Source organism: Sciurus carolinensis, chromosome 1 (assembly GCF_902686445.1).
Source record: "Sciurus carolinensis chromosome 1, mSciCar1.2, whole genome shotgun sequence".
Taxonomy (NCBI): Eukaryota; Metazoa; Chordata; class Mammalia; order Rodentia; family Sciuridae; genus Sciurus; species Sciurus carolinensis.
Window position 1 is genome coordinate 208,539,140 of NC_062213.1, and position 16,462 is coordinate 208,555,601.

At 51.8% G+C, this 16,462-nt stretch overlaps 1 protein-coding gene across 2 annotated transcripts; it reads left to right on the forward strand.

Moving 5' to 3' along the window:
* Positions 1 to 209: 209 nt before the first annotated feature.
* Ube2j2 (ubiquitin conjugating enzyme E2 J2) lies at positions 210 to 15,761 on the forward strand. Of its 2 annotated transcripts, none has more exons than XM_047517469.1 (7): positions 210 to 338; positions 4,383 to 4,513; positions 6,683 to 6,723; positions 11,890 to 11,992; positions 12,070 to 12,208; positions 12,747 to 12,827; positions 13,635 to 15,761. In XM_047517469.1, exons 2-7 carry the CDS (start codon positions 4,383 to 4,385, stop codon positions 13,917 to 13,919), a joined length of 780 nt encoding a protein of 259 aa, XP_047373425.1. In that variant the 5' UTR covers positions 210 to 338; the 3' UTR covers positions 13,920 to 15,761. The 2 variants fall into 2 exon arrangements, with proteins under 2 accessions (XP_047373425.1, XP_047373433.1); XM_047517477.1 differs by lacking the exon at positions 210 to 338 and adding an exon at positions 345 to 509.
* Positions 15,762 to 16,462: the final 701 nt, after the last annotated feature.

Here is a 16,462-nt window from a genome sequence, read left to right on the forward strand (position 1 = left end):
GCCCGCCAATGCGCACGCGCCCATCGCCCCACCTCTGAAGCAGCGCGACGCGACCTCGCGGGGCTGGGGTGACATAGAGACGTTGGCGCCGTCCTCCAAGCTGCCTAGAGTGGTCGCTATGGTGAACCACGTACCGGAAGCGGAAACGGGGTCAGGGCCCGCCCCTCGAGCGGCCATCTTGGAAGCTGAGGCGGCGACGGCGCTGCGGCGGGTGCGGTGGGCTCGGTCCCGGCGCGGTGCGGCTCTGCGGCGCGGGCCCTTCTCTTCCGCACCCTGCTCCGGCCTCGACCACGGCGAGCCTGAGCGCGGCGGCGGCCCACCCGCGGCGACGGGGAGAGGTGAGGGCGCGCGGGCCGCGCCGTGGCCTCGGGCCGCCCGTCCTCCCCGGCGGAGCCGGCCACAGGTCCGGGCGCGGAGCGCGGGACCTCAGGGTCACCGCACGGCCCGTCCTGGTTTGCGCCCGCCGCCCGCGGGGCCCGGGCCCGGAGGCGTCCCTGTGAGGAGCCGAGGTCGGTTACGGCAGGGCGCCCGGGGCTCCGGGCCGGGGGTGGTACACCGTCCAGTTGGGTGACTTGGTTGAACGCACGTCAGGGTCTCCCACGAAGAGGCCTCTTTGGTTGGGACACTTGCGGGTACTTTGAGGAGGAGCCAGCATAGATCTTTGTGAATGTGCCTGGAGAGTCGTGAGTTGGGAAGGTGGCTGCCGTTGCGCCCGCTGCCGCTTCGCTCCCGAACAGTTAGAACCCCAAACTACTTCATAACTCCCAACAGAAAGCGTGCCCAGGTTTATGCCCTGGGGGTGATAGAGCAGGAGGTGGGCCGTGAGAGTGGGACTGCGGCCTTGGACAAATGCTTGCCCTGCACCTGGCCTACCTGTCCACCTCTGCATTATCCCAACCAATGACCTTCCGGCCTCTTTTTCAATGAATACTACTTAGCAGGTGTGCGTCTAACTCATTCAGTTCCCAACATTTTGTCAGCGGCAGATAAAGACTGACAAAGAGCAAGAAGGCTGCACACAGCCCAGTAGGCGGGCAGCTAATAAGTATGGAACAATATGCACATTTATTTGTAAGTGCTGGTACAGGGCTCTGTTCAGTCCAGGTGAGTGAGCTTGGAATAATTTGGCTTTAGAAGAAAGGGACTTCAGGGTTTACTTAATTGAAAAGTTCAGTTTGTAGACATCAGGCATGTTAGATCTGGGTCCTAGAACTTGCAGTCAGTAGTCTGTACAGTTTAACCCTGTGGATCTCTGTAGCAGCTCTATTCTCAGACAGGTGTGTGCTTGTGTGGTGGTGAGGCTGCCCTGGGCTTTCCAGCCTGAGTAGCAGTCCTGAAAAAGGAGACACTTCTGTGCGAGTCCTGGTCCTGGGTGTGTCACATGCCCATCTAATCAGTCAGACCAAGGTCTCGTGCCACACCATGACCTGACCTGAGTTACATGCACTCAGTGTGAGATGGCTAGAGGAGAAAGGAACAGGAAAAACGGATATTGGTCAGGCACCACCTTGGCACAGTGATGTGGGGCTGGAGAAGCCAACAGCCTTGATGGTGATTCAGGCTGTTTTCTGTCAGTTTGTGCCACATTTGTGTTTTTTTCGTGTAACACACCTGGGTCCTTTGTCTGTGGGAACTTGATTGAAAGGGAACCTGAAGCACATGCACGTCTTACTGTGTTTTCATGTTTCAAGTGCTCTGTGGGCTTTTTCTTGTCCTACCCATGTCTTATTTGGGTAGAGAGAATTGGAAGCCGAAGCTGCCTGCTGTCCCCTGGGAGGGATGTGAGATCATTGTCCCGAGTTGAGCAGAGGAGGGTAGTTTGGGGGAAACTGAGTAGTTGAATCATAAATATGACCAAAAATTATGCATCTAAAAGCAAGTATGGGGCTGAAGGTGAGCTCAGTGGTAGAGCACTTATCTAGCATGCACAAGGCCCTGAGCTCATCCCCACACTGCAAAAATGAATAAATAAATGCAAGTCTGAGAGAAGTTTACCTCTTGACTAACTTTGCAGGATCTGCTTTGCTCATTTCGTATGACAGACCACTGTCATTAAGTGTCTGATCTGACCACTCAGCCGAGTCCAGACACAGTTTATGAACTACCCAGTGAATTATTTTGCACAAGGTGGAGTGTTTAATCACAGGAATGAACATTTAAGAGAAAGAAAAAATCTTGGGCGTTGGACCTGCTTGTGGATCCTCAGGTTTCTCAGTTGGTGCTTGTGTGAAGCGAGCTTTCTGATCTAGGGCTTCCTAGTCTGGACGTGGGAACGGTGCTATGTGGAAGCGTTCCCTTCCTAGAAGGAATCTGCCCTTCTCTGGGTGCTGACACTCTTGGGGAGGGTCAGGCAATGGAACCTGTCCTCCCCTTTGCTGAGGCCTGAAAGGCCTCTGCTTGGTGTGGTGTGGGTTGTGGAGGATGGTAGTGAAGGATGGGGTGGGACATTTGTGTAGAACAGTGGGCTTCTGAGGGCCGTGTCTCAAGTGAAGTGGGTAGGGCCTAGGTGTATTTTCAGTCATTCAGACTGGGCTGGGAAGCAGCCATGAATGGGTGGGTAGGTAAAGCTATATCAGCCTTGGGAGGTAGAACTGTCTCGGCTACTTTACTTCCAGGGATTGACTGACAGGGGGAGCTGTTGGTGTTTGTCTGCTTGGCTTGGGGAATCCCAAAGGGCTTTTGTGGAGAGTGGATGATCAAAATCATTGACCTGGATTGTAATGGGAAGAGACTGGAAAACTTTGTGACTGACAGGAAAAGTATCAGGGTTAGTGTAGTAGGAACAGAAAAGTGAATAAGGGTTACAGGGATTGGGGACCCCCTTTGGAAGCTGGGGTGGGCATTTGTACTGAGTGTGATGGGTGCTTTGGCTGAGCACCCCTCTGTAGGCTCTGGGGGTACAGAGGAGCCAGGCAGGTGGGAAGGCAGACACAACAGTCTGTGGTGGTGGTGCAGGTCAGGAGATCTCTAGGAAAGACGACACATAAGCAGACCCTGAAGAGGGTGAAGGTTCATGCGGTCCTCTTGGGGAACCACACCTGCAAGTCCCCAAGCCTGGGTGGTGTTGTCTAATGGTTTGTACTGCCTGGGAGGCTAGGATGGAGATCACTGGGTGTTATTGATGTCCACTGGTGTCTAGGGTCATTATTAAGGCCTTTGACCAGCAAGCACTCCTTAGAGATGAGTTGGGGACACAGTGGCAGAGTGTTTGTTGGTGGCAGGTGGGGGAGGAGGCTGCAGGGGGTGGGTCTAAGCAGTGCTACAAGGTATGGCTAACTATCTCTCCCTGACTGCCCACCTCCAACCATTCCTGTTCTATCCAAACACATCTCCTGCTTCTTCCTGTTCTCTTCATCTTGGGTATCCCCACGCATCTCTATCATATTTTAGGCCAGTGGTTTTCACACTTTATTTTTAGCCAGAAAATTTTTTGGCCTTTAATCTTAAGAAACTCCAGTATAGAAAAGAGAATGAGTAAGAGCTATTCTGATGTCTTTGTCAGTGGGGAGTGCTGTGTCCCCTATTGCTGCCCCTTCCTCAGCCTCAACAGCATGATTGAGGAGTCCCAGGGTCCCTGATCCAGTCTGTTATGGTGTGACCTCGTTCCCTACGCACAAAGGTGCTGTCCTGTACATTGCATGCCCCTGGAGTGACCTTTTCAACAGAAGATCCAGTCTGCCTAAGGCTGGGATGTTAAACCCTTCAGGGGTTCTGCTTGGCAGCCAGGCCACCTGGCCTTGCCTCACCTTACCAGCAGTCTTATCTCCCAGTGTTTTACTGTGCTTAGGTGTCTGACGTGGTGACCAAAGCTGTCCCCTAGCCATGCCTTCCCCTCTACACAGTGAGCGCCTCAGAGTCTTTTCAGCACCTTCATCTCTCTAGTCTTGAGAGCTTCTCTTCTCTCCTGCTGCCATCACTTGTGACCAGTGGTAAATGTTGGACAGTAGGCTTCCAGGGTGGGGATTTGGGGCTTGTCTGTGGTGCTTGCCAGTTTTCCTTGGTGTAAACACTCCCATCATTGAGGCCTTGCTGAGTAGAGTTGGATGACGTGCCTGGTTGCTCTTTGGAGCTGGTCCAGGCTGGTTTCAGCACACCTGCCCACAACCCATTCAATGAGTTATCTGTCCACATAAGTTCTTCAAGGACAGGTGTGAGCCTTTATGGTTATCCTTGTGTTTTGCATCTCTGTTAAGTACTCAGTAGTGTGTGTTGGGGAACAGACGGAAAGAGAATAAGGGTTAGTGGCCCAGAAGGATAGCTCGCTGCCTCAAGGAGCACAAGGTGCATGATCGCTAAGGTGCCTGATCGCTGAAGCGCCTGAGGGTGAGAAGAGCCAGGGTGTGTCTCTTCTTTCTGTGAACAGGAGTGCTTCTTTTTAATAGATGAGCAGCAGCAGCAGCAAGAGAGCCCCAACGACAGCAACCCAGAGACTGAAGCAGGACTATCTTCGGATTAAGAAAGACCCGGTGCCTTACATCTGCGCCGAGCCCCTCCCTTCCAATATTCTTGAATGGTAAGACTCTGCGTCACTGCTCACCCCTAAACCCTGTTGCTCCACACAGGCTGTCCACTTGCCCAGCTAGGGATCCTGGTGCTCCTGGTCATGGCTGTGGAGAGGCACTCCTGCACCCTTGACTGATAGACACCGAGAGGCCTGAGGACACTCTGGTCTTCTTCCCAGCTGATGGCATGTCAGGGACACTATAGGGTCCTGCTTGGTTTGGGCTGGAGCTAGAAAGAGAATCCTTCCTGGGGGTCCCCAGGACAGGCTTCGAGTGTGCAGGGTGCTTGAGTTCCTGCAAGCAGTGCTTAGAAGAGAGCCTGTATTTCTAGAGTCTCCTGTGCTTTGATTTTAGCTTTACCTGGAGTATTTGTGACAGGGCCCTGACACTCCAGGTGCCCTTGATCCTTAACTGACAGAGGGCCTGTGGAAAGCATCCATTCCACCACAGCTCTTTGGCTGTGTTAAAAGTATGGGGTTGTGGAACTACACGCCTCTACTGAAATGCTTGTGGCTAGCTCAGCTGGCAGTTTTATGAGACATGAAACATAAGACTGAGTTGTTAAAAAGCATTTTCTCTTTGGATCTTTTGTCTTGATCTTCAAAAAATATTTTTTACTTTTTTTCAAATCTAAAGAAAAGAGATTTTAACTGAGTTACAAAGAAGTGTTCCGCAGGTTGTACGGTGTCCCCTCCCAGGATCACAGAAGAGGCCTAGCACTGCCAGATGGGGCTCCTGGTGGGATGGCAAGCCCCTCAGCATAGGGGGCTCCTGGTGGCACCAGAGTGCCCCCCTGCTCCCAGGATGTAGCTGGCAGGTGGGGGGCTATTCCACTGTGACTTACCTCTTCCCTGATTCATGGGAACATCCTTACTGTGTGTGGAGTCTATGGGTCAGGGGTCCCCAGAACCACCTAGATTTTTTTATGTGCTAGGACTCATCATTTAGATTTATTACAGTAGAAAGGTGGCAGAATCAGAGGGACGAGGTGGCTAGGGAAAGGTCCATAACGTGGCAGCCAGATCCCTTGCCCTGGGGTGTGCATACAGGATGCCCTGAACTTCTGGCAGTGAGGTGTGGAATGTCCTCAGGGAGCCTCCTCAGAGATGTGGTACCCAGGCTTTCATTGGGGGCCAGTCACATAGGCACCTCTACCTGGCACCCACCCAAATTCTGGACTCCCAGGAGGAGAGCAGGGTTCAATTCTTGTCAGTTGGGGTGGTGGGAGCCGTCCAGGTCAGCAGTATTGGGCCTGCCGTGAGAGCTTTGCATGGCACCATGGGTGTTTCTCCTGTTGCTGAGAGAAGAATTGGGCTTTTCCTGACAAGGACTATGATGAATAGGGCACGTAGGTTCTGCCCTCTGAGTGTAGTAGACTGCTGGCTCTGTCCAAGGAGAAGTGTGCTCATCAGCACTTCCTGGTTTTCGCAGATTGAGCACAGTGTCTGGGAGCAGTACTAATTAGGCCATGTTTCTGGTGCATTGTGTGCTTAGTGTCAAGCCACTGGTTGGTCCCTAGTTCCCTGGCATACATAAGGTGACATTTGGCCCTGTGCTGAAGTAAGTTTCTGTTTCTTCCAGGATCATTCTTGTCAAGGGGCAACACATAAGGCCAGTCTCACATCACCAGCTGTACCTTGTCTAGTTGATGTGAATGACATAAAAAATGTAAATTGCATATTTTTACTTGTGTTTTCAAGTACATTTTAATGTATTCTGAGATTAAAATGATTTTAGTTGGCTGACGACTTGTTTGTTGCCTCACAGAAGCAGAAGTGCTTCATGGAACTTAGAACACACAGCCTTTGCTGTGTACTTATCCCAGCCACTCAGGAGGCTGAGGCAGGAGGATTGCAAGGTCAAGGCCATCCTTAGCAACTTAGACACTGACTCAAGACAGAGTTGGGGAGATAGCTCAGTGGTAGAACATCCTTGGGTGCTCTTTTGGGTTCGGTCCCCAGTCCTGGGGAAGAAACATCTGTGCAGCCTCAGCTCTGGCTGCAAAGTGGCTGTAGAGCCTGCAGCACAAGTGACTGAGGACCTAGAGCTGTGCTGTTGGTGTATAGCCTGCATGTTCACTGATGGACTGACTGAATGTGGTGTGACTGCAGTCTTGCAGGGATGTAGGTGTTGGAGAACTTGCAGTCCCCCAACCCAAGTAATTTTCTCCTCTCTTTTAGGCACTATGTTGTCCGTGGCCCTGAGATGACCCCTTACGAAGGTGAGTGAGCATGTTCTGAATGAACCCATTGAACACTGTTTTCTGTAGAGGATGGTCCTTCTAGTTTGTATGTACAGTGGCTAAAGTGCATCTACTCAGAATGTGTCCTGGTATTCTGCCAAGCCCTAGAACTGTGTATGCAGTTTGGTTTTGCTGTTGTGCCTACATCTCCAGGGACTGTCTATACGTATCCATGTTCTGCCAGCCTCTAGCACAGTTGGAGCTGGGTAAAGCAGATTGGGATAAACAGTAAAACATGACCCTATTTTTCTAAGACCAGGGACAATATCTTCAAAGAGGCCTAGTCTGTGCTAGGCATTTTCGGTGTTTCTGATCTTCAGATCAGTCTCTGAGCTAAGTGGGGGGCCCCCTTGTGGCTTAGGCAGGATGCAGGACCTACCTGACTGCTGCCAGGCCTGACCCAGTGGCCTGACCCGTTAGGTCACCAGATACCATTTAGGGTCCTTGGTTGTTTACAAAGTAGGCAGGAGCTGTCAGCCAGCAAGTCTCTGGGAGCCTGTGAGGAGAATGGTGCCAGCCTCAGGTTTAGACCAGGTCAGAAATGTGCCATGGACACTGTTGCACAGGCACACCCGGGGCAGAGCCCTGGCCAGGTGGGCAGTTCCTCGACTTCTCAGCCATAGGCTGACTCCATATGACCAGAGCAGTGGGCTGTTGTCTGCCCACACAGAGGTTTCACATAAGACACCAAGAGTGGAGAGGAGTTTGAGAAGCACAGCTTTGACTGGGTGTGACTCAACAGTGAGGCCCTTGTTGGATCCCAGCACCAAAAGAAGAAAGAAAAGAAAACTGCTGCTTTGGATGGTCAAGGGAGAGCTGTGGATAGCTGAGAATTGAAAGATACAACTCTCTCGAAGGTGATTTGGCTGATGTTTTGCTGTCCTTATGTTGAGTCTCCCATACTGGGATACTCACAGAGAAGCTAGTCCAGATAAAATGAAAACACTTAGGGAGTACGTGTGTATTCCTAACAGGCTTGAAGAACGTACACCAAAAGTGGATGAGTAGAGCTGGGGAGATAGCTCAGTTGGTAGAGTGCTTGCCTTGCAAGCACAAGGCCCTGGGTTCAATCCCCAGCACCACCAAAAAAAAAAAAAAAAAAAAAAAAAAAAAGTGGATGAGTAGTGGCCATCTCAAGCAAGTGGATTATGTTGGTCTGCAAGTTATTTTGTTCTTTGTCTTTTTTTTTTTTTTTTTTTTTTTTTTTTTCATATTTTCCAAATAAATAGCAAACATTTACTAATTTTGTAACAAGTCCCACTCCCTCCACAGGACCAGCCAAGGATGTTGCTGGACACCGCAGGGAGAGGGCAGCCTTGAGAGGGTGTGGAGTGTGGGGCTTTGGGGGCAGCCAGGTCCCTACCTACCCTAACCCCCAGTCATTTATGCTTCCATCTTGTCCTGTGGCCCTGCCAAGTTCTGGGGTCCTCACTCTAGTATTCCTAGTCCCCTCTCCCCGTGCACCTCTCTGTGGGCTCTTTCTCAGACTGTCAGTGTGCTAAGCCCCCCTGGCCCCTTCTTCTTACCTGCGCTGTCATTTGGAGGCTACAGCCTCACCTTCTGCTCACACCACTCCCACAGGGTCTCTAAGGAGCCCCTCAGAGGTGCCACAGCCTGGGGCTGTGCTGGTATCTGACACCACTGACTGCCTCCTTCCTAGCACTATGAGTTTTAACTTCCTGATATTTTGGCCCTCCCTGCTTGTCCAGGGGCTCCTCTGTGGCAGTCCTATTCCTGGTGCTCTTAAGTACACCTGTGCTGATAGCCTTGTGGAACTGTTGCTAAAGAATTCTCACTAAATGATCTGGATTTCATACAGTCTTGTCAGAATCCCAGCAGAATTGTAGATAGTCTCAGGTTTGTCTTAAAATTTACATGAAAAGGCAAAGGACCTAGAGTTGCTAAAAGTAATTTTTTTTTTTTTTTTTTTTTGGCGGTACTGGGGATCGAACTCAGGGCCTTGTGCTTGCAAGGCAAGCACTCTTAACAGCTGAGCTATCTCTCTATCCCCAAAAGTAATGTTTTAAAAGCACAGTCAGATGAAAGAACCACTGGTCTCCAGACCTACTCTGCTGCTCCAGCTGTGATGACCAGGCACCGGAGGGGAGAGACAGTATGGAGCCAAATGGAGAGCCAGAAGCAATGCCTCACTGCCTAGCCATTGGGTGTTGACACAGGTGTGGAGATGGCATTGTGGGGGCCTCTGGACAGTCCCCTGTGTGGGTCTCTCTCTCCAAGGCTTGGCCAAGCTGCTCTGTGGCCCACTTCTGGTGAATCTTAGGGAAGGTTGTACACTGCTTCCCTGTGCTTCTGGAGGGCAGGCTGGGGTGGTGGAGGAGCTCTTACAGACTCCAGGTGTGCTCCTGGAGGAGTTGCACTTGGATCTCTGAGGGAGGTCTGGCTTCCTTGGCCAGTTTGGTGAAGGTGCTCGTCTGGTACCTCCTTACACTCCCAAAATGAAATCTCCTGGGACTTCCGCAAATGTTAACCAAACTGTCAGTTTAATCTTCTGAGGTTTAAAATACACAGAGAAGTGCATACTTCTATGTTCTTCCGTGCCAGGAGCTCAGTGTGTGTGCTGTCCTGCATCTTGCTGTTGTTTGCACTAAGTTACATGTCATAGTCATACAAGTTCCTGCTCTGCCTGGTTCTTGCCCGGTGGCCATTCACCTGACCCTTCCCTTGAAAGGCAGGTGGGTGTTGCCCACGTTTCACTTCTGCAGAGGAGGGCTCATGTGTGTGGTTCTCTTGCCTTTACTACGTAAAAAGCAGGGTCACTAGCCAGTGGAGGCTTTCCTGTCTGTGCGCACAGCAAGGCAGAAGGGTGCCCACTCCACCACCCTTTGCTAAGCTAAAAATGACCCTCTTCCTTGCTGTCTTGTCCCACAGTTCCTGATCAGCCCTGAGCTGAGTGAGGTTCACATGCATATTGGCTGCTCCTGCCTTCTCTTTGGAAAAGTACTATTGACAGCTTTTGCTCATTTCCCAATTGAGCTTCTCTTTGTGATCTTCTTGAGTGGAGTGTGCACGTGTGTATGCTGAGCTCCAGTTTGGTGAGCTGGCCTCACAGGTGATCCTTGCTCACATTGTCCCTGCACTGTTGGCTCCACAACTGTTCCCTCGTGCCCTTTCAATGCTGACCCTGGGGTAGAACACAGAGAGGAAGCACTGTGGCCCATGCTCAGTCACTTGTCACTTTGAGGACAGGCATAGAGTAGAGAAGTAAAGCTCGTGTCTGGGGTGGGGCACTGCACCCTACACAGCATGGCACTGGAGCAGAGGAGACCCGTGACTCTGGGGACAGGGTGTAAGGGTTGTTGAGGCAAGACTGTGCTCAGGGCAGCAGGGAGTTTGGGCAAGGGGAAAGAACCCCGCACTCCTCAATCCCAGTGGTTACACACACCCCTGCGTGCTTACCATGTGTCGCCAGGGAGTCCTGTCCAGTGCACATTCTGTTCAACTGTCTCCAGCCAACTCCTGAATGCAGCTGGGAGGCCTGGAGCGACAATAGGGCTGGGGCTGCTGAGGTCATGGTGAAGGGTCACAGGCAGGGGATTCAGAGCTTGTCTGGCATAATGGCTGTGGATTGTTTGAAGGTGGGGCTGATGGTTGCTCATGGAGTGGGTGCAATATGGAGGGCACAGAGGGGTCCCAGGTTTTAGTCTGAATAGCTGAAGGGATATAGTAGGCATTTGGGTGCAACGTATACTATCTTGGATATGTACATTTGGGGCAGTGTGGTGTGGATGGTCAATGTACCAGTCTGGAGCTTTGGGAGAACTGATTGGGGAGCCATTGAGGGTCTTGTAAGGGGCAGCCACATGTGAGAGGAACCAAGCCAGGTGGGACTTCACGGACAGAGTCAGTAGTGATCCCTGATAAGAATGGGCTGCTTAGCTGGTCAGATGCTAGTCGGGACCTGTGGGTAGCCTCGAGGTCAGGCTTGGTGGACTGTGGTGAGGACCAAAACCTGAGCAAGGTGGACTTGGGAGCATGGAGGCAGAGGGTTTGGTGAAAAACATACGTTGCTGAGGCTGACTTTCAACTTGTGATCCTACCTCAGGCTCCTGAGCCACTGGGATACAGGTGTGTGCCACCATGCACGACTTGAACCAGGCTTTCATGCATGCTTTGCTACGGAGCTCCATCCCCAGCCCCCAGCCTTTTTTTTAATATCTCCATTTCTGACCTGGTCCTGCTTGCTTCTCCTCAGATAACCTGGTCCCATTAGGCACCATATTGGTGCTGAAGTTATTATGGACACCTAATTGACATAGTGTACTGCAGTCCAGAACTCCTGGGCTCAGGCAGTCCTGCCTCAGCCTCCTGAGTATCTGGGACAAATGTGTACCACTGTGCTGGGCGTCAGCCCCTTTTAAAAAAAATCTCAAGATGTGGTCTCACAGGCACAGTGGTGCACACCTGTAATCTCAGTGACTCAGGAGGCTGAGGCAGGAGGATCATGAGTTTAAACCCAGCCTCAGCAACCTCGAGAGGCCCTGAGCAACTTAGAGAGACCCAGTCTCTAATAAAATATTAAAAAGGGCTGGGGTTATGGCTTAGTGGTTAAGCGCCCTGGGTTTAATCCCTGATATCAAAAAGAAAAAAAAAAAAAGGTCTCATTTAAGTTGCCTAGGCTGGCTTCTAGCTTGTGATCGACCTCCCTCAGCCTCTCAAGTAGCTGGGATTACAAGTTTGGGCCACCACACCCATCTCTAGTATGGTTTTGTTTAGGTAGGTTTGCTAGCCTCTGGGTGGTTGGGTGAGGAGAAATGAGCACAATGAACACTGCAGGAGCTGGAGAATTGGTGGATTGGGACCTGGATAGTCTCTGGCCTCAGGGACAGCATGGATGGTCCTGGGAGAGGAGGGGTGTGCCATAGCCATAGCAGGACCCACAGTGGTCATGAGCCCCCAGGGAGTGTTCTGGAATTGGGGAATGTGGTGAGGTGCTCTGTCAGGCTGATGAACTGTCAGGGGAGCCTGGGCTTTGGAGAACACCAGTGTTGGACTGAACCTGTGAGCCAGGATGGGGACAAGGCAGTGGGTCCTGGGTGTGGCGGAGACCAGTGGAGAGGGGTTGGGAGCTAGACCTCCTCATGCTGTGGGTGATGACAAGACTCTTTCCTTTCTGTTTTTATGTAGGTGGCTATTATCATGGAAAGCTAATTTTTCCCAGAGAATTTCCTTTTAAGCCTCCTAGTATTTACATGATAACTCCCAATGGAAGGTTTAAGTGCAACACGAGGTAAGCTTCTAGAGCTGCAGTGCTTTGAGCAGGGCTGACAGGAGTGCATTTCCGCTCACAGAGTACCTTCCTTGCAGGCTGTGTCTCTCCATCACGGATTTCCACCCAGACACATGGAACCCAGCCTGGTCTGTCTCTACCATCCTGACCGGGCTCCTGAGCTTCATGGTGGAGAAGGGCCCCACCCTGGGCAGCATAGAGACGTCGGACTTCACGGTGAGGTGTAGCAGCGCCTCGCCCTGGACCTCCGGTGGCACCTTGGCCTTCCCTCTTGTCTAGGGCTGTTTGTGTTCCTCAGATGCACAGCCTCCTTTTCCTTAGCAGGCGGTTCTACGGTGTCCCCTATTCCTGGCCTCTTCGTGGAACTGCTCTGTTCTGTGCTTGCTGATGGGGCCTCTGGGCCTTGCTGTCCACCTCTGCCCTCAGACTCTTCTGTCCATATTAAGCAGTTAAGCATCACTATGACCCTGGCTGTTTTCAGAAGAGGGTCTGGGGGACTCTGCACTGGGAGTACATTGTGTGTTCATTGTTAGCTTGCATTTCCATGTTTAAAATAGGAGTCAAGTTTAATGTTATTTAATTATAATGAGGAAATACCCAAACCTTCCTAAGACCTTGACTTGTGGAGAGCAGTCTGTTAGGCACTGTCTGCAACCTGAAGAGTAGCCCTCGACTCCAGAACGGTCTGTTTTTAGACTTTTGAAAGAATTAAAGTTAGCTTTCTGACTGACATTTCCCTTCTCTCTCTTCCTAGAAAAGACAACTGGCAGCACAGAGTCTAGTGTTTAATTTAAAAGATAAAGTCTTTTGTGAATTGTTCCCTGAAGTTGTGGAGGTAAGAAAATGGGGCGGGTAGCTGGAGTTGTAGCTCAGTGGTTGCTTGCCTACCACATGTTGAGGCCCTGGGTTCGATCTTCACACCACATAAAAATAGATAAAATAAAGGTATTGTGTCCATGTACAACTAAAAATATTTTTTAAAAAAAGAAAAGAAAAAGGGAAGTGAAGCAGAGCTCATCCTGTCTTTCCTTTTGTGAAAGTGTTTTCAAATTTGTGTCTTCCAAAGAGAACTGATGTGTCCCCAGTGTGTTTCTTGCAGATGTCACAGATGGATTATGGGGCTCAGAGGGGCATCTGCTGGACATGCCTCCAGGCACACACTCTGGGGACAACAGGATGTGACCCCCTTCAGGATCCCCAGGGCAGGAGAGGCAGAAGAAGCCCAGAGAGGGGTGGGGTGGGGCTGGGGCTGGGTTTGTCCGCACAATGTCATGGAGCTTGCTAGTCAGAGTGGCCACCCTCAGGTGGGCCAGGAGAGGTGAGGAGGTTTGTCTATTGCTTATTGCTTTGAAGGCTGGGCCTCCTCTGCCTTGTGGGGCTGGGTACTCTCTGGTCTTGGCATTGGAGTGGACTGAGGTAGCTGGCTGCCCAGTGGTGGAGGCCGTGGTGGCTCTGACCTGGCTGAAAGCAGCCTGCTTGGTCCCCTCACTTGTAAAATGGGACCAGAAGCCATACCTGCCTAGGGGTGTTAGGATCTGGCACATAGGATGGAGAGCTTCGTTCTCAGTGATGGCCCTAGGCTCTGGGAATTGGAGAACTGGTTTGTTCAGACCAGCCATTGTTTCCCGTGTTTTTCTCTTAGGAAATTAAACAAAAACAGAAAGCACAAGATGAACTCAGTAGCAGGCCGCAGACTCTGCCCTTGCCAGATGTGGTTCCTGATGGGGAGATGCACCTTGGCCAGAACGGGGTCCAGCTTCTCAATGGGCATGCGCCAGGGGCCGGGCCCCACCTTGCAGGGCTCCAGCAGGCCAACCGGCACCATGGACTCCTGGGCGGTGCCCTGGCGAACTTGTTTGTCATAGTGGGTTTTGCAGCCTTTGCCTACACGGTCAAGTATGTGCTGAGGAGCATCGCGCAGGAGTGAGAGGCACCAGAGCCAGGACCCCGTCGCCGCGGATGCAAGTGCCACCTCGACACAGGCAGGCTGGACACGCTGCTGAGCCAGGGCGGGCCCGCCGGACTCCTGGGTTTCTCTTTTTAAAAACCTTAAAAGGAAAGCAAAAACCAAAATGTGTGATTTGGAGGAGACACGAGACCCTCAGCCCCCTCTCCTCACCCAGTGTGGTGTGTGTTGGGGCTGGTGTCGACGAGGGCTGCTCACGTTTGGTTTTATAGCTTATCTCCTGTATTGTCTTTTGGACCTGTTTAGTAAACCTGTTTTTCATTTTATTAGATTTGGTCACTTAAAAAATATAAAACTCAATGCCTATCAAACACTCTGCGTGTGTTCTTGGTGGAGCTGTGGACTCCTCAGCAGGCAAGGGCTGGAGGCTGGGGTAGGGCCTGCGCTGTGGTGCTATCCCAAGCGGTAGAGCCAGTCGGCGGGCCAGTGACAGCGTGGATGGGGATCCAGGAGAGAAGAGAATTGACTCATCATAAAAATGTGTTTGTGGTCAGTTAGAGTGAATCAAATTCCTTCTGGAAAGTACTTCATATTTTTGTCCAGGTAAAAGAATCTGCTTGCTTTGTGGCCACTAGGTGTCGCCCTTTACTTGGAGCAGCCTCTGAGAATGGCGGGCAGCCAGCTGGGTGGTTGGCCTGTTGGACCACCAGCCTCTCTGGGTGCTGTGGGGCTGGGGGTCTCTGGGTGTCTGCAGGACTTTTTCTCTGAATTTTTCATGCCCAGTTGGCAGAAGCTTGTCCTACTGCACCACTTGGTGGAGACCCTTGGCCCTCTGGGGTGGGTTCTGTGCACTATGGAACCCTCCCACTCGGTCCAGGTTCTCTCTTGTACCTTCAAGGTGGGCCCTGCTGTCCTTCCCAGTCGAGCACGTCAGATGTTGGCTCTTCCCAGCTCACGTAAGGGGAGCTGCTCTGGGAGGATGCATGGTTCTAGTGTCAAAGCTGGCGTGGTCTCTGTCCCTTTCTGACATTTGTGTCTAACAACTCCGGCTGCACTGAATGTTGTGAAGATGCGTCGTCATGCTGTTCAGGAAAGCTGACATCTGAGGGGCACTGATGGAACCAGCTGTGCTGTCCAGTGGTGGATATGGCCTCCAGTCCACCATTCACCACTGGGTCCCCACTGAGGCCCACAGACCAGCCTCGTTCCAGAGGCAAGTGGCAGAGCTGAAGCACAGCCTGCATGCTCGACTCTGGCTTGCTTTATGGTCAGTTTATTTAAAATTGCTCTGGATTTACCACTTGTGTGTATTTGACTCACTTTTACGGGAAAAAATCTTGCATTATGCCTCTGTTCCTGAATTTCATACTGTCTGTGTCTGTGTTGGTGGAGACTCCTGTCCTTGCTCGGCAGCCTCAGGCCTGTAGGTGGGGTCTGTGGGATCGTACCTGCCTGGCCTGGGGACAGTAAGTGTTACCACCTGAAGGTGAGTCTTGGTGGCAATGTGGTGCTGCTGGGACCCTGGCCTGCCTGCTGGATCTGTGGTCGAGAAGCTATCTGTGCAAGGCCCTGGGGGGTGAAGCACACTCCCTCCTTTGCAGGGAGCCAGTCCAGGCCTAGTCCATGGCCTGCTTTAAGGGCACTTCTGTGACCACTGGCATCGGTTCCAAATCCTTGATGTTTCCTGGGGCTCTTGGAAGACTGGATGTAACCAGATTTAGAGTTTATCTAACACGTTATTTTCTGTTATGTGAGATCTCAACTTTTAACAGCCTTTGGTCAGTAATGGAGACAAACCCTGTGGTACCCATGGCTTGTTGCCTGCACTGGCCTCAAATAAAAGGTGACCTTTGTCCTGTTGGACCAGGTGTGTCTGGCCTCTTTTCCATGTTGCCCTTCCTGGAAGGAGTCTGTGGGTGCCCTTGACTGCCACCCATGGAAGACCTTCCTGGTGCAGAAGAGAGAAGAGCCCTTCATAAAGCTTACTGTCCATGGGCACTGGAAGAAGCACTTTGCACTTTGCTCCTCCACTGGCCTCCTGCTGGTCCCCTAGGAAAATTCTCCTAGGCCAGCCTTTGGGGATTTCACCACAGAGCTCAGAGCTTGAGAGGGAGCACCCTCTCTCTGCATCCAGCTGGTGGGCAGCCAGCAGGGAGCCCTGTGTTTCTCTAGGGCTCGGGGAGTCTGGGTTTGAGGCTGAGCCCCTCTCCTGGGGCAGCTTGAAGCTGGACCCTAGATCCATGGGAGGGTAGGGTCCTGAACCAGTGCAGTGATGGCAGGGAGTGGGTACAGTGCTCATGACCCCATGAAGTGGGGAGGATCTTTTGGTCCCTGCCAGATAGTGTTGAGGGAGAGGATGCTGAAGCCAGAGAACTAGCGACTTATATGGAGTCCATCCCTTGGTTCCAGGCTCCTGGAACCAAGTGGAGTCTGCTGTGGTGCCTTGTACCACAGGCCTGTGTCTAGCCACCCAACCTTTCCCCTCTGCCCGTGTGCAGCCTGCACAACAGAGCTGGAGTTCCAGTTAACTCTGCCTTCAGGCACAGAAGGGTTAATCCCCCAGG